The sequence below is a fragment of the Erythrolamprus reginae genome, chromosome 1 (genome assembly GCF_031021105.1).
Source record: "Erythrolamprus reginae isolate rEryReg1 chromosome 1, rEryReg1.hap1, whole genome shotgun sequence".
Taxonomy (NCBI): Eukaryota; Metazoa; Chordata; class Lepidosauria; order Squamata; family Dipsadidae; genus Erythrolamprus; species Erythrolamprus reginae.
In genome coordinates, this window is record NC_091950.1 from 162680535 (window position 1) to 162705899 (window position 25365).

Consider the following 25365-nt stretch of genomic DNA (forward strand, 5'->3'; position numbering starts at 1 on the left):
ATTATTATTATTATTATTATTATTATTATTATTTATTTATTTATTTATTAGATTTGTATGCCGCCCCTCTCCATAGACTCTTTGCTTTAAATTTACAAATGTTTTTAAACAAATTCTAAATTGGTTCAACAGACATAAATTCATAAATTCTATAATTCCTTCTATAGTGTGAACAATAAAGGTGTGAAACATTTTAATTACTACTCTATTTTTAGACAGCTGTCCTTAACATTCTCCCCTATGGAATCATAAAAGATTTCCCACCCCCAATATCATCATAAAAAATACCACAGAAAGAGAATAATGTTAAGAAACATTTATTTGCCAATAGATACAGGCCAGATACTCTGATCCCGAGATGATGATTCTTGCTTGACCATAATTTATTACACACTATCTCAAACTTAGAGGTTTCATGAGGAAAACTTTTAACTATGAACAGCTTCTACCCCCGAGAATTCATGACTTTACAGTAGTATTAGGTATCCTTGTCACCAGAATATACTGCTGCACAGAAACACAATTTAAATATGGCCATATGCCATTCATGACCTATTGAATCCTTCTAGATCTTTAATGGGTCAATTCCCATGACTATTTTCCACCCCCCTGTAGTATGATACTTCAAGGTAATCTGAACCTGTATTTCATAATCTGTAATCATGATTATAGGGGGGGGGGGTTTGCCTTATGATCAATTGTTTAATAACTTGATGGGTGGAAGCAAGTGTGAATAGGTGTCGTAGCAACAATTAAAATTATATAGTTATCTTATAAACCTTATTAATAAAGTCAGATGGCAGTGTGTCGTATTATAGATTTATATTTGTGTTAGTGTTACTTTTATATGACTATAAATATATTCTGGCATATATTGACTTTGTGGTATTTATACCATTTTCACCAATGTTTTAGCTTAGTTGGTGTTAATTATGGAGGAATCATATCCAAAGATACTGAAATAATGTGGAGAAGTAGGTTTAGGCAACAAGGCTTCAGTGTCTTTATCTCAGATTTAAAATTCCAACAGTCTCTCAAAGCCACAGAACAGCTAACCACACTTTGGAAAACAAAAACTATCAGAAATAATTATCCTGCTGCTTTTCAGAAAGAAAGAAGAGGGATCCATTTTTTATTTTTATTTTACATGATGCTCTCATTCCAGTGTTTTAACCAGAACTGTAAGATTTGGCTCTAATAGCCCAAATCAATCTGCAATTGTACTGACTTCATATAGTTGCCGATTTCTAATGGCTGGGGAAGTATGTTAATTTTCTAGATGGTCTGTAATTATTATCCTGGCTCGGGAGCCAACATTATAATTTAATATCTGAAAGAGAATCATCACCATGCAATTAAGAATTATTGCTTCTTATAAAATGAAAAAGAAACTAAGTTTTCAAGATTGTAATTTTATTTAATACATATTTTGCTTTTAACAGCAACCTGAAGAAGTAAACATTAACAACTTGTTCACAACTAGTGAAGAGTTTATAGTGCTTACAAAGTTGTATCTAAAATATACCTTATTCATCCTCTATAGAGCATATTGAAGACAATGTATTATTATAGTTACACATTATACAGTAGTTGCTCCCCCCCCCCCCCCATGGTAATTAAGGCATTCTCATCACAAATCTCTCTTCTCACAATTAAGTACAGGCTGGTAAGAGAAACAGTATGAATTTTGTTCAAATTTAAGAGACAATAGTGGTCTATCAAAGTGACTTTGGAAAGATGAGTAAATTTGCTCCATGTCAGATGTGCTAGTCAAAAAAAAAAAATCAAGTGGCAATTTCAAACTATGTGTATATTCAGCAACTATGCTTACTAAATAAGCTAATATGCAAATAAACTACAATATTCTGGACTTCGTAGCAAGATAATGAAGAGATACTGCAATTTAGTCCAATACCTTCTCCAGAAAAGCCCTCATTGGCAATCAATCATTACACCCAGATTGAACCAAATGTCACTATTACCTGCAATTAGATTGTGGAAAGCCATTATTCTGATTCACTTTAAGGCAGCTTAATCCTGCAAAATCTGCCCACAAAACAATAAAAGCAAAGTAACAGATCTTATTTCAAAAGCATGTGTACTGCCCATGTGTTAGGAGGCAAGATAACTAAAAATCTGTGATGCAGCTCTATTCAAAGCCATACACATTGTGGTTTCTTACAGCAACACTCCAAGTCAACAATTAGACTATATGGCAAGAGCCAAATTGTCATATTTAAATGATATGAATCCCCTTCAAAGGAGTCCTATCACCATTTTAGTAAACTCTGGTGACAAATTTGAATAACTGGATTCAGCAGAATCACAGATAAACTGGATAAGGTTCAGATCTCTTAATCTTAAACCACCTCAGACACATTTATGCTGTTAGAGATGTATTAAAATTAAAACTTTTGAATTAATTGTTTCACTGTAGATTTCATGTGGGGAAAGATATATAAAGAGGTGCACTAACACTTGGTGTTTTCTAATATTCAGTCTGATAACATTACAACCATGTTAAAGACCATGTAGTGCAATAGTGTGAATTTGCAACAGCTATTCAAAAATTAAAGCTACTGCTATTTTGCATATTGTTTGCACATTTTCCTGTCCAAAGCTTGGTTTATTTTTCCCCAGGCTTTTATTGCATATTCTTCATGTTTTAGTGTGCAAGTCTTTAAACTTAGTTTTCCAATTCTACATTTTCATGAATATATTAAAGAAAAATAAAATTATATATATATATATATATTTATACACACACGCACACACATTTTTCTTTGGACCAACATCAGCCTCTTTTGAGTGGCTGTAATTTTTAAAACTTGCACTGAATATACTTTAAAAAACACCAGCAGCAGCTTTTTCACTTTATACACAGATTATAGAAGCAATTAAATTGAATGATTTAAAATGGTATTATATGAAAGTTTCTTTTTCCTTTCTCCCATTTACCAGACTCAAGGATCAGCTCTACTGATGCAGTACCATAATAATGTCTTCGGCTGTGCCACTCTTTTGTTAGAACTCACCTTGTCATATGACATTTCTATAAGAGTAATAACATGAATTCATTTCACTGGAATCTCCGTAAAGGAACATTTACAGCTCCTATGATCAGAATGCAAGCAGATACCCATGTTTTACTATACAAAGTGAGAGAGGTACTTGCAATCACTACACTGTTCCAGAACTAAACTACCAATTGTAAAGGTCTTATTTATGGATAGCCTCAATATTACCATTTAGCGTGAATCACATCTCAATAAATAGCTCCATGGCTGCTGCTATGTGATGAAGAGTCCTACAACAGGGTGTATCTATTTACACTGTGGTCCCACACTCAGCACACTACAGGCATAGATACAGAGAGTACAGTAGCACTCCCCATTTGTATTGCAAATAGCGCATTTGCATCCAACTATGCCATCAATTCTTGATGCAAAACAGAAAATCCATGTTCACTTCATGCGCAACTGTTGTGTAGATTTACTTACCTCTTTACTGAGAGAAATCACAGCACTGATTATACTTTTAATGCTAATTCCATTGGGGGGGGTGCTTTTATCCCTCTGACTTGATGTATAATAAAACAGCAACACTCCAAGAATACCACCCCTCTCAAAACTGGCCAAACTAAGTAAAAAGTAATGCAGCCAGGAGGGTGATGTTTTATTTTGTTGTAAGCTTGGTTTGGCACAAGAAAGTTAATGGGGGGTGGGGGGGGTGGGGGGTGGAGGAGGGGACACTGCATGGCAAGCCTAGCCTAGTAATTCAGGTAAACAAAGGATCCTACTCAGAAGCCAATACTTTCTCCAGCATGTTGCGCTGAAGCACCGTTTTGCACAGATCACGTTCCTGAGATGCCAGGATTTTTAAGTGACTTAGAGATTCAGCAATCACAGATTGCAGTAAATAGTGCCTTTGCGAGTGGACCAGGCCAGAGACACAACCAGGGACAAGAGAAGAAGAAACAAGAGAGGGAGATTTTTTTTTTTTTTGGCAATTATATAATCGAGTTCTCTCTACTGTATGCTCTTCTCAGTCTGCTCTTCCTCCTCCCGTGAGAAAGGTGTTCTTCCTGTTGTCAGTCTTGATGAGATTTTTCCGTAATAACTTTACATTCATACTGTAAGACAAACAGAAGTTAGGTGTAAGTTAGGTGATCTGGGCAAATAAATAAAAATGTGCAGCTGAAAGAAAGAGCAGAGCAAAGCAAATGGATAGATTCAAGAAAGGAGCTTTCTTCTCCTTAGGGACTCATTTTACCTCACTTATCCTCAGAACTGCAACCTGAAAATATGGTATGCAAACCACGTGAATTTGGATTATAGGAATGGGTGGAGGTAGGCAGGGATCAACCGTTGGACTACGAAGGAGATAAGAAAGGATTTTGGACCTTCTAATGTCTAAAAATATAGAAAGTAGTGGGTGACAGAAATGTAACCTAAATGAAAAAGAGAAGAGAGAAGAGGAGGAAAGATAAATGGACTAAGATCAGTCCAAGAAATTTAAAATCAAAACAAAACAGCCTCTGGCTGTCTAAAGCTCTAGATATCTATGGCATTTCTTTTTTAAATGTGCATTCTGTTTGTTAAACTAATCTACCCTTAAACAGTAAAAATAGTAAAAAAAGAATTTTTAAAAGGGATACATGTACAGAGACAACACACATTTCAAAATTTAACACCAATTCCTGCTGTAAGATTTTTTTTTAAAGAATTGAACTATCCATTTTGATACTGCTCTATAGGGATGAAAATCTATTTTTATACACAGTAAATTAGCAAATTTTAAAATTAAAAAAATTACACTTGTAGAAACAAAAACAACAGGCTAGGTATTTCTAGAAATGTAATTTGCATTTAATAAACTAAACATGTAAAACTGGATTTTCCTGCAACTACTTTTTCATTTTATTATAAAGCATTTAATAATACTTTTGATCCACAAGAATTCTCATTCTCTAAATCTGAAGAATTAATGAAGGATGTGATATTCCAAAGAATTATTTTGCATGCTTATTGCCATTCCCATGCCAAATTCAAGAGAAATGGCTAGTAAGTCTTGAGTTTCCTTAATGTTGTCAAAATTATTTGGATATCCCAAGGAGGGGGGCAAAATCATGGGCAAAAAAAAAAAAGACTAAATTACTTACAAGAATGCTGCAAAAACACAGAACATTAAATCACTAGCTTACCATTGCTAGCTGCCTGCCAATGTTTCCCATAGTTATTCCACCAGCAAAGAATATACAGGGCAACCAGGAACGGACATAAAGGAAGTCGGGAGATGTGTATCTGGAGAAAAAGAATTTTTTTTCATTAGTTAGCATCACAATGGCACCTTGCCTGAAGTGTGATTTTGATTTTGAAAAAGACAGTTAAAAAGCCTGAAGACTGCTGGGGCCAGGAGGGTTATGGATGCTAGCTAGCTATAGGGTCTTTGTTACTAATTAAATTAAAAAGAATTTTAAAAAGCAGAGCTCTTTCATGCATAACTAGACCTTGGTCAGAAATTCTAAAATGGGAATTTAAATGGCCAATTCAGAATATATGTCCATATAAAAGCAGAGTGCTAAAATGGATTTATTTCTATTTCAGCTGTGATGTATTTGAAGCCATAGTAAAATTACTGAGACTCTGGGTAGCATGTGGACAATTCTCTTCCCCACAGGCTTAATCTGAGCTCTTCAACATCAAACCTTTTTAATGGGAAGAGGTAGCTTGATTACTTTTCAGCATCCCCCTCCGAATGGCTTGCATTTTATTTATTTAATCTATCACTAGGTAAACATGAAATAGGAATATATCCATAAGATGAATGGATGCAAACAATTCATTTAATTAACCTTTTTTTAAGTTCAGTACCAATAGCAGCTTTGCCAAGGGGATGTGGGGAATGATCCACAATGATTTTTTCTCCTTATTCTCAGCACCATGAAAGATTGGAAGTATATTGCAAATAATTTTCACGTTGCTGATTAAGAAGGAGAAGCAGAGGCAGTGTGAATGGGCCTGCCTAGAGCATCCAAGGCAAACCTGAACTTTACTTTCAACCTTGATTCTGGGAAGCATAATTATAAGCATTTAATTACAAAAGTTAATTTCATCCCCAAACATCAAGGCGTGCAGTTGCAAAAGCAATAAATAAACAATACAGTCAACTTCTCCCTGCCATAAATATAAACATGCTACTTAGGTCACTCATTTGTTCCAATGAGTGTTGTTGTTATCCCTGTAACAAGGCAATGTATTTTAAATTTACAACCTTGTTAGACACTGCTTTTAAAATACAAATGAAATTACTAAGAATTTAAAATGCGTAAAATACTTACTGATAAACTCCATTGTAGACCAGAAGCTGAGTCACCAAAGTGGCTAAAAATGCAATTCCTATTCCAAGTCCAAAACCATTTCGAGATCTATCAAAAGTCCACCACAGTCCCACTGACAGTGCAGCAAGTGTGAGAGACAATTGAAAGTTGTTGGCAAAATCCACTTTCTGTTTGGACAGTTTAAGGACTATTTTGAGAAGACTGGCACAAACCAATTTTGATGTTTGTTTTAACCTTAAAAAGACAGCCAGCTGTTTAGACCAAAAGAGACCCAAATCAAGGCTAAATATTATCCCCATCCAGACCAACCTTCACAGCATTTCCAACACTGATCCAATCATTCCAAAAATTCTTTTGTTTCTTTTAAATGATTGTGCAGTTATCCAAGTTAGTGCTTGTTTTGTAAAACTCTGGATACCAGCCTTACACCTTTCCCGAGTATAAATTCATGCTTCTTCACAATTCTAAATCTTACATTTTAGTATTTCTGGTTATTTTATGATCAATGTATCTTAGCCTGTACTGTAGTTTTACAATGCTGATTCAAAAATGTTAAGAAAAATTCCTTGAAAGTGGCACATGGAAGAAAAGGGATTTCCTAATATAATATATGACCAGCTTGGGAAGGTCTTAAAAGGAAACTTGTATCAATGGCTATTGGGGAAGGTGTATCTTCACTGTTTTTATTATCAGAGATGGTAGCAATTTTAAATAGTGATACATTATTTAATAATGAATTAATAATTTAAAGGTAATGGCTATAATTACCCAAAACAAAAATAATCCTGATTTAAAAAACAAACTTTCCTCATTTTTAAAACCCTAGGGTTTGCCAAATCTAGCTAAAAGCAATACTTGAGATATCTTTCCTACAAATGTGTGCACATAGTCTATCTATCTATCTCTCTATCTCTCTATCTCTCTATCTATCTATCTATCCATCCATCCACCCACCCACCCACCCACCCATCATCCATCCATCTTCATTTTCTGATGTATATATTAGATAAAACTAATCTTTAAAGGCAACCAGTTTTCAGAAACATTATCTGCAACCATCTTTACCTCTATCCCACTCATTTGTTGCTAACAGTACCTTCCTTATTCACAGGCTGGGGGTAAATGAGCTTATTATAATATAAATTTTGTAATAAATTTATTGCCACATGGAGAAGTGAAATATGTATTCAACCTTAATGAAATTAAAGGGCTGCTTGCTTTTATTTTTTGATCTCACGGAGGTTTGTGCGTTATTGCCAACTTCATTACTGCACAAAAGGATACAGCACTCGCATGATTTATGCCAACAAAGACTGCTACGCATCTCATCACACTGGACCATTCCCTCTTAAATTTATGAGGTTCTCCCAAATGTCTATCCATGCAAGGGTACAATAATCCAATTACAGCTGTAAAATGCAAACACAGTTAACAAGGTATCTACAGTATAATCACTTTTATTTATTTATTTATTTGATTTGTATGCCGCCCCTCTCCGTAGACTCGGGGCGGCTAACAACAGTAATAAAACAACATATAACAAATCTAATATTTAAAATCTAAAAACCCTTATTAAAAACCAAACATACACACAAATATACCATGCATAAATTGTATAGGCCTGGGGGAAATGAATATCTCAATTCCCCCATGCCTGACGACAGAGGTGGGTTTTAAGGAGCTTACGAAAAGGCAAGGAGGGTGGGGGCAATTCTGATCTCTGGGGGGAGCTGATTCCAGAGGGTCGGGGCCGCCACAGAGAAGGCTCTTCCCCTGTGTCCCGCCAAACAACATTGTTTAGTCAACAGGACCCGGAGAAGGCAAACTCTGTGGGACCTAACTGGTCGCTGAGATTCGTGCGGCAGAAGGCGGTCCCATAGATATTCTGGCCCGATGCCATGAAGGGCTTTATAGGTCATAACCAATACTTTGAATTGTGACCGGAAACTGATCGGCAACCAATGAAGACTGCGGAGTGTTGGTGTGACATGTGCATACCTAGGGAAGCCCATGATTGCTCTCGCAGCTGCATTCTGCACGATCTGAAGTTTCCGAACACTCTTCAAAGGTAGCCCCTTTGAACACAGTTGATGTGTTTAAGTCCTTTTAAAGTGAACCTGTGGAGTAAACTTTACTGAGTTCAGTAAGAATAAATGGCATAGGTAAGTCACTTGGCCTGACAACCTGATTTAGAAATCTTTTAAATATTTTTAAGGGATGAAGAACAGGAATATGGAAAATCTACCATTTAATTTCTCCTCCAAACTACTTAGATCAGGAGCTTCAAACTCAAGGCCTGCCCCACTGAGGTCAAACACAACTCTGATGTGGCCCTTAATGAAATCGAGTGACACCCCTAACATTATGCCATTTCTAAATCATCTGATGGTTTTCCAGAAGTTACTCCTCTAAATGAGAAGTAACTATTTAGAATACCATATACTTTCACTTGAGACAATTTCTAGAATACTATGTTTGGAATGGCAACAGAGAAGAAACTCTGTATTCTGAGAACCCTAATGAAGAACTACCGATGACAATGATAATATACACACAATTGGGATTTTGTCATTAGAATGACAAAAGTTACCGGAAATACTAAAAATTAATCCTAGTCAGTATTGCATATTATTGCATATTCAAAAATCTTGGATTCATTTCAGGAAAAACTAAAAACAAAGACACGCAGGTATTTTAGAGATTGCATAAATCTCTAAGTATGTTTTTTTCCAAATCTACACATGTCAATATGATACAACCAGGCTTAATAGACAATTTTTTTTCTAGTTAGTCTTTGAAATCTATCTGTAGTGTATAAACTTGAAAAGCCAGGAGGAAAGCATTTGACACCAAATACTTTCTTTTGAAAAATACCTTTAGTATAGAAAATAAAACTCTGATAATTGGTAAATTAATCTCAGGGAAATACTCTAATTTTTTAGTGGTTTGCGATCCATAGACTCTTCTATTAATCACTTCTGCTAAATAAAACAATCTTACATAACAAATTCATTAAAGTATCAAATATGGCTCTCTTGTCTTTTCTTGAGAAGGAATAACCTGATAAAATTTTACTTTATCCAGGTTTTTTCCTGGATGACAAGAACATATAATGCTACCAATAAATTGCATTGTACAATTCTAACGTTTCATCTTTAACGAATTTTGACTGCTAAGAAAAATGTAGTATGGAATTTGTGGTATCTAAATGAGCAATCTCATAGTGCTAAAATTATAGAAACTTTACATCTCCCTCAATCTGGCACAAAGCATGCATAAATTTAATGCTGAAGGGGTGGACAGGGGGCAGTGAATATGGATTCTGTTCAAAGGCCTGAAGTTCTTGATGATCTGGATTAAGTGGACATTTTCCTTAATGTCTTTTAGCACCATCATTCTGACATACCTGATGCTGTGCCACATCCGAGGGGTACCCACCAAGCGGAAGAAAAGATGCTTGTAATCACATCCGGTGGAAATAAGGTGACATTTCTTTGTATCTGAAGCAAGTTTAATATTAATGCAAGAAAGACTCCAATTAAGAATAGGACTATCCCACGAAGGATCAAGTTCAGGCTGTGGCTGGTGATGGAAGAAATGTATGGACCACACCTTTTTGGTATGGATGGTTGAACATCAACATCTGCCATGGCCTCATGTGCTTCTAACAATATTTAGAATAGATACTTGAAGCTAGAGGACAAAGAAAGCTGAAATAATCCTATTTCTTTTCATTCAGGATATATCCCAAAGCCTGTTTTTAAAAAAAGACAGAACAATTACAGGACAATAATTTTATTCATGTCTTTGCATAAATAAACATCATGAACTACATATAAAAAAATAACTTCTTCTCAGAAGTCACAATGCTATATTTATACAAGTAAACCATGGGTTACGAATATTCCCTTAGCGAATGTTTGAAATTACATGATCAGCACCAAGTGTTTAAGAACAAGTCCCGAAATATTAAACTTGCAGCACCATGGCAGTTGTTCACCCTTACGAATGACTGCGGAGGCTCTGCAACATTCGCCCTGCATTTTGCTGACCAAAACAGACCTTCGGAGAGGTACGTGCGGATGAGTGTCTGGAGAAGAGACAGCTTGCTAGATCTTCACACAGTAAGTGACCTGGCATGGCAGGTTGGATGTAGAGAAAGCAATTGTGAGCAGCATGAAGTATTTTAGTGGGTCGGGGAGGCCTTGGGTGGTCTTGTTCCATCACTAGGCCCCTCCAACAGCCTTCTCCACCATGAAATACCTCATGTGCACTTAAATGAACCAAATGCATGGGGGAAAGGAGAGATCTCATTCAAGATACAAGATACACTCCCACAAATCCTCGAGTTACGAATTGAATGGGCAGGCTCCATTACATTCGAAACTCGAGAACTAGCTGCATGTCTTTAAATACTGCTTATTTTACACAACAAAACTACTTCGATAGGTCAATACTGCTAGCTACTTTGTAATCGTTGCTTTATTTGAACTTGGATCGGACTCCTTTCAATCCCAGAATCATGATTCTTGTATGCTACCCAGGGTAACTTCTCATTAGATAGGCAGCTCTATAAAATTGATAAATAAATTTAAATTTTAGGATGATTTTAGTACGTATATACAGTATTTGTTGCGTATGATATCCCCACCCTTTATATTAAAAAAAATGCTCCAACCATTAATATTTTTAATTTTTTTATGGCACATGTGCATCTGAAAGAGTCTCTAGCTGTTTCTTCTTCCCCACTTATCTCTGACTCTGAAGGCAGCTGATAAATGTCGGACAGCCCTGGTCCCATCTCTGCCTCTGATGCAGAGCACCCATTACAGTCTTCCCCAAACTCCAGGACTGACCCATGTTCCTCCCCAACCTCCTCACTGTCCGAATCTGTCACCAGCTCCACTGGCAGCTGGCGGGCCATAACACCCAGGTTTGATGGCATTGCCAAGTTTTTAGTGCCTTGCCAAAAACAACAACCACCACCACCCAGGATGGTTACGGCAAGTATACTTTCTGGAGGAAATGAAATATATTTTCAGGATGGGCACCATGCTAGTAAAGACTTTCTTCCTGGGTCTCAAAAGGTGAGAGGCAATTTTGGTGGACCCAGCACTCTGGAATATTCTCATGATATTCAAAAGGCTCCTATTATTAGGCCTCTATGCGTAATTCCTTAGGCCTTCTATTAGACCAACTTTTCTGTTCACACAGGCCTTCCAAAAATGAATGGTTATTTTCCTCCCCTTCATCTTTTTAATGAATGTAGTTATTTTAATACTGTTTCGATTACATTTTATTGTATGCCACAATGATATGTGGTTATACAGGAAAGCAGAATAAAAGTATATTAATCTGGATGACTGTGCGATAAACCACAATAATAAAAATAATAATGCCATGTAGGCCAAACATTAAAATGGAAAATATTGAGATTCTATGTTTCCTCTGATTTTTCTAACATTAAAAAAATCCAATGCGTTCCAGAGTATTTACAAATATGTTTAAATTAAGCTATACAGTGATCCCTCGATTTTCGCGGTCTCGATTTTCGCGAAACGCTATACCACGGTTTTTCAAAAAATAATAATTTAAAAATACTCCACGGTTTTTTTTCTATTCCAGTTTTTCCCACCCGATGACATCATACGTCATCACCAAGAGTCACTTCTCTGTCTCTTTCTCTTTCTTTCCTGTTATTCTCTGCTTCATTTTCTCATTTCTCTTTTTTTCTCCCCTTTTTTCTATCATTTCTCTCTCTCTTCCTTCCACTCTTCTCTCTCTCTCTTTCTTCCTCTCTCTCACTCTCTTCCTTCCTTTCTCATCTCTTTCTTTCCTTCTCTCTCTTTCTCTATCTCTCCCCCTCTTGCTCTCTCTCTTTTTCTCACTTTCCCTCTCTCGTGCACCCACCAGCCTCCGGAGAATGCCTGTCCCGCCTCTCTTGCAGCAGAGGAGAAAGAGAGGTGGAGCGGGCGGGCGAACGGACAAGCGGCGAGCAGGCGAACGGACGAGCGGCGAGCGGCAGGCGAGCAGGCGGGCGAACGGACGAGCGGCGAGATGTTTATTTTATTTATTTAGATAGATGTTTATCTAATATTAGTTGCACTTTCGTCGCTCCCCGGCTCCACCATCTGCGCATGCGTGGCCATGGAAAAAGGCGCGCATGCACAGATGGTGTTTTTACTTCCGCACCACTATACCGCGGAAAATCGATTATCACGGGAGGTCTTGGAACGTAACCCCCGCGATAATCGTGGGATCACTGTATAAGCTGAACAGCAAGGTTGCTCACCATGTTATCTAAAATAATATAATTTTAAAAATTCAGTATTTTCTGTTGCATTGTAAAATGTAACTCAACATCCAATCTGATTATATTTCTTAAGATTTTTAATAATTCAGTCCGTTTAATAGATAAATAAAATAGATCCAAATTTAAAAGATCAGAAAAGGATTATGATGAGACTTATTTACTGATTAATTGGCCCAAGAGATTTAATGATTGAGAGATTTCATCACCAATGAGTTGGAAATAGAATGAAAAAGAAGCTAGACAGGAAACTTCCAAGGAAGTAGAAAGTCTTGAACATGTTCTTTTGGCAAAGCCAATTAATATTGTTGAAATAGCAGCTGGTGAATGAATTGGCTCCTCAAAATTCCTTTCTGGATTATGGAAGAATCAAGAATTGTTTGGCTCAGCACAGAAACCTCTCTGCAAAGAGATTTCAAAACACTATTCTTCAGCAGGTTTGAGAGGCCTGGGAGCCAAAGAAATATTCACCTTGACTAATGCGATTAGGTACCTTGTAAAGAGATGGGCTTTGGTCTTACCTGATATGTCTCTCCTCATAGCATGGAGCTAACCTCCAAGAATGGGATGACACTTTCCCTTCATCCAATGAGGACTGAGCCTGACAAATTGATATCTTTGTCCTCCTGCCTCAATTCCCCCTCTTTGATGAAGGACGAAAGTCAGACTTGGCGTGTAGCACCCAAATTCAACCAACTAGAAGGTAACAATTTGATGTCCCAAAGTTCAGACCAGACTAATTTGGGCGGGATTGGAGGTTAGCTCCACTCTATGAGCAGAGGTGTATCAGGTAAGACCAACGCCCTTTTTCCATAGTGGGTGGAGCTAAGAATGGGAAATACCAAAGCAATCTGTCTGTTAGGAGGGCTAAGTCTGGTTGACTTACCCAGTCTGTGGTACTACACATTGGAGAACTCTATGACGAAATGTTGCCTCAGCTGAAAAAACATCCATTTTGTAGTGGCACATAAAGGGGGTTGGTGAGATCCAAGTAGTCAACGAACAAACTTCCTCGATGGACACTTGAGTGGACCCCACAGCAGTCAGTTTGAGTCTGCCATCACTTTGGTTGGCTTTGGCAAGATCTGCAGGTCATAAGACTTGGCAATGATGCTACGCAACTAACGCCCCATGGTGGAGGAGGACGCCTTCTGTCCCAAGGATGTGGGTTGAAAGGAGACGAAAAGCGCCTCTGATTTGCGCAGGGTGGAAGTGTGCTTTAGATTTTCAGAGCCCTTCTAACATCGAGCTTTTGCCAGAGTCTCTCAAAACAGTGTGAAGGATTGGGGCAAAAATTGGGAAGGACAATTTCCTGGGCCCTGTGAAAATAAGTTAACTATGCCGGAGGACAGGTGATAGTCACTATCCGCTGCTGCAAGGCAGTCTGCTGTCACCCCTTGGGCAAGGAGTAAAGGGGGTGGGTGCTCTCCTGGCTGGTGATCACGCGAGTGCTAAAACTCCAGTGATGCTTCAATGAAATTGGTGAAACAGCAATGCTGTTGGGCCAGGCTGCAACACCACAAAATGTGCCAAGCAGGGAAGGTGGAGCATAGCTCCCAAGGGGAAACCTCCCCCACTTTTGAATGGCCCTCGGCTCAATACCCAGAGAGCTGAAGCCCCTACTGCACTTGACACAGCGAATGCAATAAGTCAGTCAACTGGGGAGAATTCACAGTAAATAACTCAATGACAGGTGGAATTCATCCTTGAAGAATGAGAGCAAGTAACAAACATTTCCTGTTCAGGCCGAGGACAGTGTCAAAGAGGGGGGAATTGAGGCAGAAGGACAAATATATCAATTTGTCAGACACAGTCCTCATTGGCTGAAGGGATGGTATCATCCCATTCTTAGCTCCACTCACTATGAAAAAGACTGGGTTCATCTACTTCCTCTCTTAACTACTTTAGAAAACTGTTCATTACTGACTTGTTTGAGTTAAGAATCTTCCAAATGACAAGTTGTATTATGTCACTGAAAAAATATTCTACCTTAGATGAAAGAAGCTACAGTATAAGCCTAAGGATTAAAAAGAAAAGCTTTACTTTTGCAGAAAACAACAAAAGTGGAGACTAGAATGCGGATCTTGGAAAATTAAGAAATTACATAGACTTCTAGAATATTTCCTATGAGATGTTTAAAAATTTATAAAGGAATAAATGAAATCTTTGAAATTAATTTAAGAAATCCTGCCATGAGAGTTTTGATGATTGGAAAATAAACAGATGATAAGAGGGGACCTAAAGGCGAATAAGCCCATTAATACAATGGAGCAATACTGTTTGACGAATGATGGCAAATACATGTCCCACATATACATGTGTTTTTTATGTAGTATTTGCGTACAGAACAGCACACACTTTGCTAGAGAAAAATTCTCTGAAGATGGGCTCCAGCATGAGTCAGAAAGCTCAGAAAACTAAACTTCTGGTCCTGGAAACCAATCCAGATGGGATCCTGTATTGCTGTTTGACTATAGAAAAAATTAACGTTCTTTTGGGAACAACATACTCAGAAGTTATTTATAAGACTGTTTGATATTATAGCAGAGGATATATAAAAACAACAGATTATATTGGATAAAACAGACTTGTTTAGTGTGGCTTTGGAGTTCTAAAAAAATGCCGATTACAAAAGTTTGTACTGGCAAAGAATGCTGTGGAACTGAAAATGGATTTTAAACAGCCAGAATGTAAGACTGATATGGAAAAACAATGCCAAAATGGTTTTACAAACGAAACCAGTTTATATCTTGGAAATTAAAGAAGACATATAAATAATGAATTCAGAAGAGAGACTTGGAAAACCTTCTTATATATTAGATTTACAAAAGGAATGTGTGAAACCCAGAAAACTCTTTCCAAGAGACAAAAAGAAACTTCTAAAACTGTTCTGGAAAAGTGACAGAGAAAATGATAAGGAATCAGTTTGTGGAACATATATTTGATGAGACTAAAGATCAAGCTTCTTAAAAAACAAAAAGGAGGTTTATAAAGTGAATCCGTTTGATCAGAGTTAAAATATACCGTATGTGCTATGGTTTCTTGTAGCTATTAATGGAATTTCTTTTTCACTAGGACTGAATGATGAGACTTTACAGATTTATTTGTAAATGGACAGATTTCTTTTGCTTGATGAATTTGGATTATATAATTGATTTTTTAAAATTAAGATTAATGTGTGTGTGTGTGTGTATTCATATTTCTGGTAGGTATTAATAGACTTTTGCTAATTAGGATTAAGAGATCTGATTTAGCAATTTGATTATGGATAAGGGATAAGATAGGGAAAAAAGAGATTATAATATACTAGCTGAATACCTGTGCTCCGTTACAAGCTTATGTGATCGGGATTTATAAATTACACATACAGCTTGAAAATTAATGAGTAGTTACGAACGGCCTCTCCTCTCCCCTTCTGTCCCTCAGCCTTGCCCCCCAAAAACCTCTCCTATCCCATTCTCTCCAGTTATTTTTAGGTTGGGAGGGAGAGTAGAACATCCATCCATCCATCCATCCATCCATCTATTTATTGGACTTTTATGCCAATTAGCATCAGACGTGTTAATATCAATATAAGAAATACTAATGACCTGACGGTCATTTCAAAAAACCCTTTATTAGCGAGCACCTAGAGCACCCAGAAGCAAAGAGGAATATACGTGCCAAATTTCAAGTTTGTAGGCTTTATGGTTCTGGAGATTTCAAGATGATAGCATGAGTGGTTTTCACACACACAAACACACACACTAAAATATAAATAATTTGGATAATTGAAGTCGTTCTCTTACTGACTTCCTCCAAATCAAAAACAAGGTATTAATTCTGGCACAGAAGAAGGTTTGAGGGCGTCATTGTAAGCCTGCTCCAAATATGCTCAAAACCTAATGATTGGCATATGGCTTCTTGGGAGCAAGACTTGTCAGCAGCACTCACTCACCTGAATGGAATGCCCTTCACGAATATGTACTGTCACGTACGCCACCTGGTCAACAATGGTAAAGAGCCTATTTATTCTCATAGATCTTTTTCATTTTCCATTTTGGGATCATCTAGCTGGAGGTTTTTGCAGAGGTGGGGAATTCCTGGATTTTAGGCCAAACCACATATGTTGTTAAGCCAAACTATAATATCTCTGAACTCAGTAATTGCTGTTAGATTTATGATTCCATGAGTCCAACCAACAAACAATAGATATGTGAATGCAGCCACTCTACCACTTTTAGCTGATATTTTCAGTTTACGGTTTTTCTACCTTATGTATTAATTTTAGATGTATTAGCAAGGGTAGGCAATTACTTTTAAAACCAGACTAGCACCAGTTCCCTCCTGTGCATGGGGAGAGAAGGTACAACAGTGTTGCTCTGAAGGAAAAAGGCTTGGATTATAAAGATCCGAATTTCTCTTCTCCATCTCAGCATTGGATATCTCCTCCCCTTCATGCAGTGAAAAATCCATCCCAAAATCCACACAGCATTCACAGCATGATGCATTTCAATCCACCCTCCAAATTCAAGAGTGAGTTCTTTTGTTTCTGGGGCCCAGCTGCAAATGCTCTGTGTCAAAATCCTGCTTCTTCAGCCAGTGGCCCCTGGGAACCAGAGGGGGAAGCAGGCAGGAAATATTGCAAATGGAGATCACATGATCGCAGGGCACTTGACAACATCCAAATTGTAATCACATGGCCATGAGGACCCTATTATGGCCATAACTTTGGCCACTGTTATTTTGAATTATGAGCAGTCATTAAATGTATTCAAATATAAAGAAACGGTATCCAAATCAGTAAGATTATGAGACATGCTTCTACAGTGGCCCTATCATAAACCAAACAATAAACAAAAGTTCTCTACCTTGATGGTTTTCCTAGAACTTCCTGGAACTACCAGACTCTGTAACAGCTTTGTTCCCCACACCATCTGTCTGATAAACTCGCAAGTTTCATTTTTCTAGCCATGCACATGTATACATCCGAACTAGACTGTGTTGTTTTTCTGCGTCATATAATCTATGCATAATTTTGTATTTATTTACTCATATTTTATCTAGGGTATATTGGAGGTTGAGTACTGTATGCAATGAAATTTCATTTTAATGTATGCCAATTCGTGTACAATAAAAGTGATAATAAAGCTATGCTATGCTATGCTATTCTCAGAATGGCAAAATTCACCTCCCAGACACTTCTTTTTCCAATTTGTCATTCAAAATGCTTATTCTACGTAGATTCGGTATCACAGTGATGTACTCTATAAGGCATATACCCATGATGGCAAATCTATGGCAATTGTGGCACGCAGCATCCTCTCTGTGGGCATGCAAGCTGTCGCCCTAGTTCAGCTCCACCGCACATACACACACGCTTCCCACCGCCCATCTGGTCATTAGGTATCTGGTGTACATGTGCAAGGGCATAGGGGGGGCATGCATGAGCGGGGGGCGTGTGCATGCATAGGGGAGAGGTGGGGGAATGTACACACTGCATTTGGGAGGGTTCAGGCGTATGTTCAATTGCGCATGCATGTGTGCACTTTGCGCACTCGCTCCAGAAAAGGTTAGCCATCACTGGTACATACTGTGTTATCATCCAGAATCTTTAAAGGGAAAAAAAAGTGTGGGGGGGGAATCTATACTAAAATGATACATTTGCTATCTGCAGAATAGTGAATATTGCTGCTAACTCAATGTTCTGTATCTTATTTACCAGACAGCAAAATAAAACAAACAAACAAGCATATCTCCACCACAGACATTGAAGTCAGCGTGCAAGCTGCTTTTTTTCTTTTTTTTACTTTTTACATATGTAATAATTCTTCCTCCTTTCCAGTTACATAAAAAATATTGCTGCAAAAAAATGGGAGTTTTTGATCAGTTAGTTAGAAAAGCTACAGATGAAGGCAGGGAGGAAAAGGCTGCAGAAATACGGATAAATGTTTTTTAAAAGTGCAAAATGAAGATTAAAAAAAGTATTGGGAGTTCAAAACAAAAGTATTGTGATTCCCCGAAAATAAGATCCTGTCTTATATTTTTTGGACCCTGAAATAAGCGCTTGGCCTCATTGCCATGCATTCAAAAGCCCGATTGGACTTATTATCAGAAGATGTCTCATTTTGGAGAAAACAGGATAAATATTATATGTTCAAGGCTGAATATACCAAGCAGAAATGAAACTGATATACAACTGAAGTTTAGAATCTTTTTTAAAAAATTCAAGAAAGTTTTGGCTGTTTAAAGATCTAATCTACTGGTAGATTTAAGGCTAATTTAGGATGGGGCGGGAGTGGAAGAAACGTATGTACATAGCCTGCACAACTTTAATTAGTTTTTCAATCTGATTGAGAAGGAACTTGAAATCCTGAATGGCAATAGACTGCTTTAGCTTTCTTTTGAGAACATAGACTTTATAGGTTAGCTCTGAGAGCCTAAGATAAGGATCTGCTGCAGCTGTATATTTTTTCAGTTTCCATTCTTCAGTTAGAAAGAAAAAAAAAGAAAGCTCTGGAAGAGACACAACTGAAATTTTAGCCTAACAGCATTTTACAATGAGAAAAACAAATTAAAACACCATAACATCTGAATTATACTAGATCCACACTGTATAATGTATCACAAGATACAGGGTGCAGAAATGTTTATGTTGTCATGTTTTTAATCCACAATGAACCCTGAAAAAATACCGTTTTAATCAAAACCGTATTTCTAGACATTTCCCAGAATTAAACAAAGCATTTCTGTCCTCATAAACTGAAGGAGTCCAATGAAGGAAAGGCAATGAAACTTTAGTTTTTCTTTAATATGTCAAGGTTGCACTCTATGCTGTAAGAATTAAAGACGGTACTAAAAGAGTAAAGGGGCTTAATCAACACCTTCCTGTAATTGCTAGCATTATTTTCTTTGGTTTGCATAGAAAGCACAAATGTATGAAAAGAAAGACATTTGCTATTAACTTCAAAGCATACTGGAATTTTAGAACTTATTGTTAAAGCTTCTTTGGGCACAAACAATGGGGGGAAAGGTTCCATTACTTTTATAATAGCAAATTATTATTTTACCCACCTCTGTCGTCAAGCGTGGGGGAACTGAAACATCTCCCCCTGCCTGTGTAGTTTTTGTGTGTGTGTGTATGATATGACTGTATGTATGTTTTTTATATATTGGGGTTTCTTGTTTTTTAGACTTTTTAAATGTATTATTGTTATTTTAGATTCTAACTATTACATTTGTCATTGTATATTGTTTTTATCATTGCTGTGAGCCGCCCCGAGTCTACGGAGAGGGGCGGCATACAAATCTAATAAATAATAATAATAATAATAATAATAATAATAATAATAATAATAATTTAAATGGATTTTCACTGTGTTTTGGCCCAATAAAATACTTTTGGTGTCCTCCAGATTTATTACTTAAAATTATTAGTTTTAAATTTTATTATTGAAATTATTTATTAGTCTCCCAATTCCTAGCTGTGTCTTGGACTTTTGTAAAATAAAATCCAACCCAAAGAAAACACCAGATTGTGTATTTTATTTTATGGGTGTCTGTGTGTATCTTTGATTCAATGTGGGCTCCTTCCATGGGAAAATTTTCAAAAGTAGTTTACCCTTGCCTTCTTCTAAGGCAGTCAGAGAATGATTGGTGGAATAAGAACCCAACCTCCCAGTATCAGTCCTACAAGGTAGACCAGACTAAGAAACAGGATCCACACCAATCAACAATTGACATGAAAGTTAATACTCCTATGGAGGCAATTAAAAATAGATTGTTGAGTAAACAGACAATGCTTTATGTATGTTACTAAGGCTGGAAATTGAACTTCGAACTTAATTGAGTCGAACTTAAATGAGACGTCATGAAGAGATATTCCCAGTCACTTGTACCGACTGACCCCATTCCTACCCACTTTTAGCATTTTAAACAAAGCATCTTGAGCTGTAAAGTTCCCCTAGTTGCTTTCCATTAACTCATTTTATAGTTGCATCTTTGGAAATGTTCTGCTTGCTAAAAACAGGTATTTGTCACTTTTAATTTTCACATTCAAAAGCAGGTATTCTTTATATGAACTGATTTTATAAGCTTTCTGGGTTGTAACTATTATGTTAATGTCCTTGTTCAAAATTGCTGAATTTGTACATCTGATTATAGCAATAGCAATAGCATTTAGACTTATATACCGCTTTATAGTGCTTTTACAGCCCTCTCTAAGCAGTTTACAGAATCAGTATATTGCCTCCAAAAATCTGGGTCCTCATTTTACCCACCTGGGAAGGATGGAAGGCTGAGTCAACCTTGAGCTAGTGGTGAGATTTGAACTGCTAAACTACAGCTAGCAGTTAGCTGAAGTAGCCTGCAGTGCTGAACTCTAACCACTGTACCACCCTGGCTCATAATCAACTAACAATTACATCTTTAGTTTTTTTAAAAAGTAGAGATTGTAAAATTGACTGAACTTGAAAAAATAAAGTTCTTCATTTCAGATCCTATGTGGAAACAGGAAACCTTCAAATTTGGGTTTAACATTATTTTTGGCTTGACATAATAGGTACTCCTCTGTAATCAGATTGAAATAGTTATGGGCTTATAAAATAATTCATGCAGAAAGAAAACAAAGTACCAGACTTCAAATTCCAGGCATTCATCATGTGATAAATTCAATTGTGACTGATTAGTAGGACATAACCGAGTTATTCAAATATATTGGACTTGATAACTGTAAGTACCCGAATACTTATAATCCATATGCCATTTTGACAATCCTGACACTGTACAATTTATTAGCTAATACATAATTATTTTGCTATTCTTATGCAATGCACTAATATTGCACAAAATTTGGTTGACTGCACAAAGATAAGGAAGAATTCTACTGTGCTGATGTAACTACTTTAAGCTCTCTTGTGAAAATATTTATATAACTAGTAGTCTAAAAAGTTTAAATGGATTAGAATAAAGGTTTACTTTGCAATGCTGAACACTAATGTTCAAAGACAACATGAGCTGCAATCATATCCCAAGTGGTAAAAAAATCCTAATTTCTTAGTACATAAACAAAGCCTCAGGTAGATGGAGGAGACATTTATCTGTCAATATATAAGATAGATATCCTTGACTAAATTCATATATGACACTAAGCCATAAAGTTTTATTTCACTATTAGTCATCTTGCATGAAGTTACCGATTCAGTTTTGCATTCTATATGATACAACTCAGGATGCTGTTTTCAATGTGTAGAAGAGCAAACAGCTCACTTTCTCGGAGGGGGAAATCACAGGTCAGGCAGAAGAGCATGCATAATAACAATGTCAATCATGTGACTGAGTGCTTTGGAGGTCATAAATAGTCATAAAATGGCCCTAAAAATATTTTTCCCGCACTGTTGTAATTTTGAATACTTAGTGAATGAGTAGTCAATAAATGAAGACTATTTGTAAGGAAGGACTATCTGTAAAAGAAGAAAACAGCAGACTCATTAAAATACCATATTCATAATATGATAAAATAGAAGTGAAATACGAACAGAAGAAATCATTCTGGTCTTGTTAGAGAGAATATAGGTCAGCCCTGAGATTTAACAATAACGGATTTTAGCATTTACTAGGTTTTTTTTTTCTCCATCCATCCATCCATCTGTGGGCAGAAAATCATACTGGGGTAGAAATAGTTATTCTTATTCCTGAATTCTTTCCTTCCTTCTTGCATCATTTCAAATCAGGGCAGTCAACTGATCTGTCTCCAAAGGAATAGGTGACAAAGCTTAACAGATTTTATACACCCCAACAGTGTCCACTGATGATTTTGGAGCAAGGAGAAAAAGGTGACTTATGATCATCTTTCAGACAACTGTTGCAGCATCCCCATGGCCACATGATCCAAAATCCAGATGCTTGGCAAGCGATCCATATTTATGATGGTTGCATTGTTCTGGAGGGTCACATAAGCTTTTGCACTCTTTCAGAGAAGCAAAGTCAACAGGGAAGCCCAATTCCCCTTAGCAACTACGTTACTAATTCAACAAACGCAACAATTCACTTAACAACGATGGCAAGAAAAGTCGCAAAAATGGGGCAAAACTCAACTTTAAAAAGCTTTCATTGAGCCACGCCGTAACTTGAAGACCACCATTTCTGAAACCAAGGCCATATTTGTATGATTGCATAGTTGATGATTTTACGATACTGACATGTTAATGTCATGTTAATGTTTTTTTTAAATTAACTTTTTAAATTTTTTAATATTAGATTTGTATTGTATTGTACTCTTGCTATGTTGTGAGCCACTCCGAGTCTTCGGAGAGGGACGGCATACAAATCTAATACATAATAATAATAATAATTATTATTATTATATTTAGGGGGAACCTAACCCAAAGAGAAAACAGGGCAAGGATGAGCCTTGGTGAGGTCAGTGGTGCAGTGGTTAGAGTGCAGTACTGCAGGCTACTTCTGCTGATCACCGGCTGCCAGGAGATTGGCAGATCGAATCTGGGCAAGAGGCTGGTCCAACCAGGAAGGAGAAATGAGGGAAGAAGGAAGGGAGAAGAAATGGGAGGGGGGGAGGGAGGAAAGAAGGAAGGAAAGAGAAATGGAAGGAACAAGGAAGGAAGGAGAAATGGATAGATGAAGGGAGGGAGGGAGGGAGGGAGGGAGGGAGGGAGGGAGGGAGGAAGGAAGGAAGGAAGGAAGGAAGGAAGGAAGGAAGGAAGAATACATAATATAATATAGACTCAGCCTTCCATCTTTCCAAGGTTGGTAAAATGAGTTCCCAGATTGTTGGGAGCAATATGCTGACTCTGTGTAAACGGCTTAGAGAGGGCTGTAAAAGCACTATGAAGCGATATATAAGTCTAAATGGTATTGCTACTGCTATAGAAATAGCGGTTAAAGACCACTGGCCTTTGCCCTCTTTTTTTTTTTTAAAGGACTTTCTTCTGCAACGACGCACAAGAATAAAAACCATTTAAAGACCAGTGGCGGTTTGAGTCCTCCGCTCCACGACTTCAAGCCATCAGGCACCAAGAAGGGCATCAAACCTCGCCTGAATCTCCTTGGGAAAACAAGCTCTCCGAATGGCAACCAGCAGGCAACTTCGGCGAGACAACACCATTCGCTTTGCGGGGATGACGCCAAGCTTGTTTGGCCGAGCGGCTTCGGCTCTCCCGGAGCACTCCAACATCTCCTCCTCCTCTGGCACGACCCTCTTGGGCGTCCCTTGCCCAGAACCAGGGCGAGCCTCCCTCGACTCTTATCCTCAGCCCAGCTGCTAAGTGATGGTTGTATGAATCGTAGTCATGTGTGTCAGAGATGACACTCCCCCCCCCCCCCCCGCAGCCGGGATACCGAGCCTGCCGGGCGCTTCCTGGCGCCTTTCTCCTGCCTCTTCTTCCCTTTTCCCGCCGCGGCACATCCCATTCTGCGCCAGCATCCCCATCCCATCCCCCGAGGGGCCGCAGAGCTCGACTCACTTTCTTTTCCCCCTCCGCCATCTTCGGCCTTTCCGGCCGGCCGGCCTGTCTCCGCCTTCCGCGCCTCCTCTTATTGAACCCGACGGCAGCTCGCTTTTTGATGCCTTGGCTCGGAAGGAAGGCACTTCCGCCGCGCCGCGGAGGCTGCAGGGAAGGGAAAAGGAGGCCGGGCCGAGAGTGGCCGGGGGTGCTGGAGGCGGGCGGATGGGAGGGGGAGTGTGTGTGTGTGGTGGTGGTGGTGTGTTTCCTCGCTCTTTCAGTTGATAGAAAAGCTGTTGCCCCCCCCCCCCTCCCGGACATGGAAATGAACTCTCTTTTTAAAAAATGAAGCATGAGCGGAATGGAAGACAAGAAGAGGATTGTATAGCATGTGGATTGTATAGCAATAGCAATGGCACTTAGACGTACATACCGCTTCACGGGGCTTTATAGCCCCTCTCTAAGTCAGCATATTTTCCCCAACAGTCTGGGTCCTTTTATTCATTCATTCATTCATTCATTCATTCATTCATTCATTCATAATTATTTAGATTTGTTTGTTTGTTTGTTTATTTTGATTTGATTTATATGCCGCCCAACTCCCTAAAGACTGGGTGGCTTACAACAAAAAATTGACATCTAAAAAGCGACAATTTAAAAGACAATATTATTATTTATTACAGAGGTCCCCTGATTTATTAGATTTGTATGCTGCCCTTCTCCAAAGACTCGGGGAAGGGGGGGCTTAATAACATCATCATTTGTAGACTATTGTATTGTTTGCTGGGAGCCACTCCAAGTCCTCATAATTAATAATAATAATAACAACAACAATAGCAATAATAATAATAATAATAATAATAATAATAATAATAATAATAATAATAATAATGCATATCTTTTCTTTTATGGCCGGATCTGAAAGATGTATCATTGATCAATGGCCCCAGGCCTGATGGCAGAGCCAGGTCTTTAAGGATTTCAGGAAGTTCAGTAGGGTGGAGACAGTACATAATCTCAGGAGAGAGCTGGTTCCAAAGAGCCAGATACGCTACAGTGAAGGACCTCCCCTGTGGCCCTGCCAACTGACGCTGCTTAGCTGACAGGACCCAAAGGCGGCCAACCCTGTGGGCCCTCATCGGCCTTGGCGAAGTGTGTGGCAGTAGGTGTAGGCCATGTAGGGCTTTATAGGTGATAACCAACAGCTTGAATTGCGACTGGAGACAGATTGGAAGCCATTGCAGCTATGACACTTATAACACATATCATTTAGTGTT

At 38.0% G+C, this 25365-nt stretch overlaps 2 protein-coding genes across 2 annotated transcripts in view; one reads left to right on the forward strand and one right to left on the reverse strand.

Moving 5' to 3' along the window:
• Positions 1-25365, forward strand: part of CCDC93 (coiled-coil domain containing 93) — a 249195-nt gene that overhangs the window by 118011 nt on the left and 105819 nt on the right. The gene's annotated exons all lie outside the window — the stretch shown is intronic.
• Positions 1397-24226, reverse strand: INSIG2 (insulin induced gene 2). The gene is made up of 6 exons (XM_070730986.1): positions 24110-24226; positions 9747-10094; positions 7625-7749; positions 6341-6507; positions 5204-5303; positions 1397-4132 (listed from the first exon to the last, which is right to left on the reverse strand). The coding sequence occupies exons 2-6, from the start codon at positions 9988-9990 to the stop codon at positions 4091-4093; spliced, it is 678 nt and encodes a 225-aa protein (XP_070587087.1). The 5' UTR covers positions 9991-10094; positions 24110-24226; the 3' UTR covers positions 1397-4090.

What these genes read in the sequence shown, in the direction of transcription:
- INSIG2 (XM_070730986.1), bottom strand. Translation starts at nt 9,990, where the DNA reads ATGGCAGATGTTGATGTTCAACCATCCATACCAAAAAGGTGTGGTCCA. An exon ending in CGGATGTGGCACAGCATCAG is followed by an intron (nt 7,750 to 9,746) that starts GTATGTCAGAAT and finishes TGCATTTTACAG; the next exon opens with CTGTAATTGGATTATTGTAC. An exon ending in GCATAAATCATGCGAGTGCT is followed by an intron (nt 6,508 to 7,624) that starts GTATCCTTTTGT and finishes CTGTCCAAACAG; the next exon opens with AAAGTGGATTTTGCCAACAA.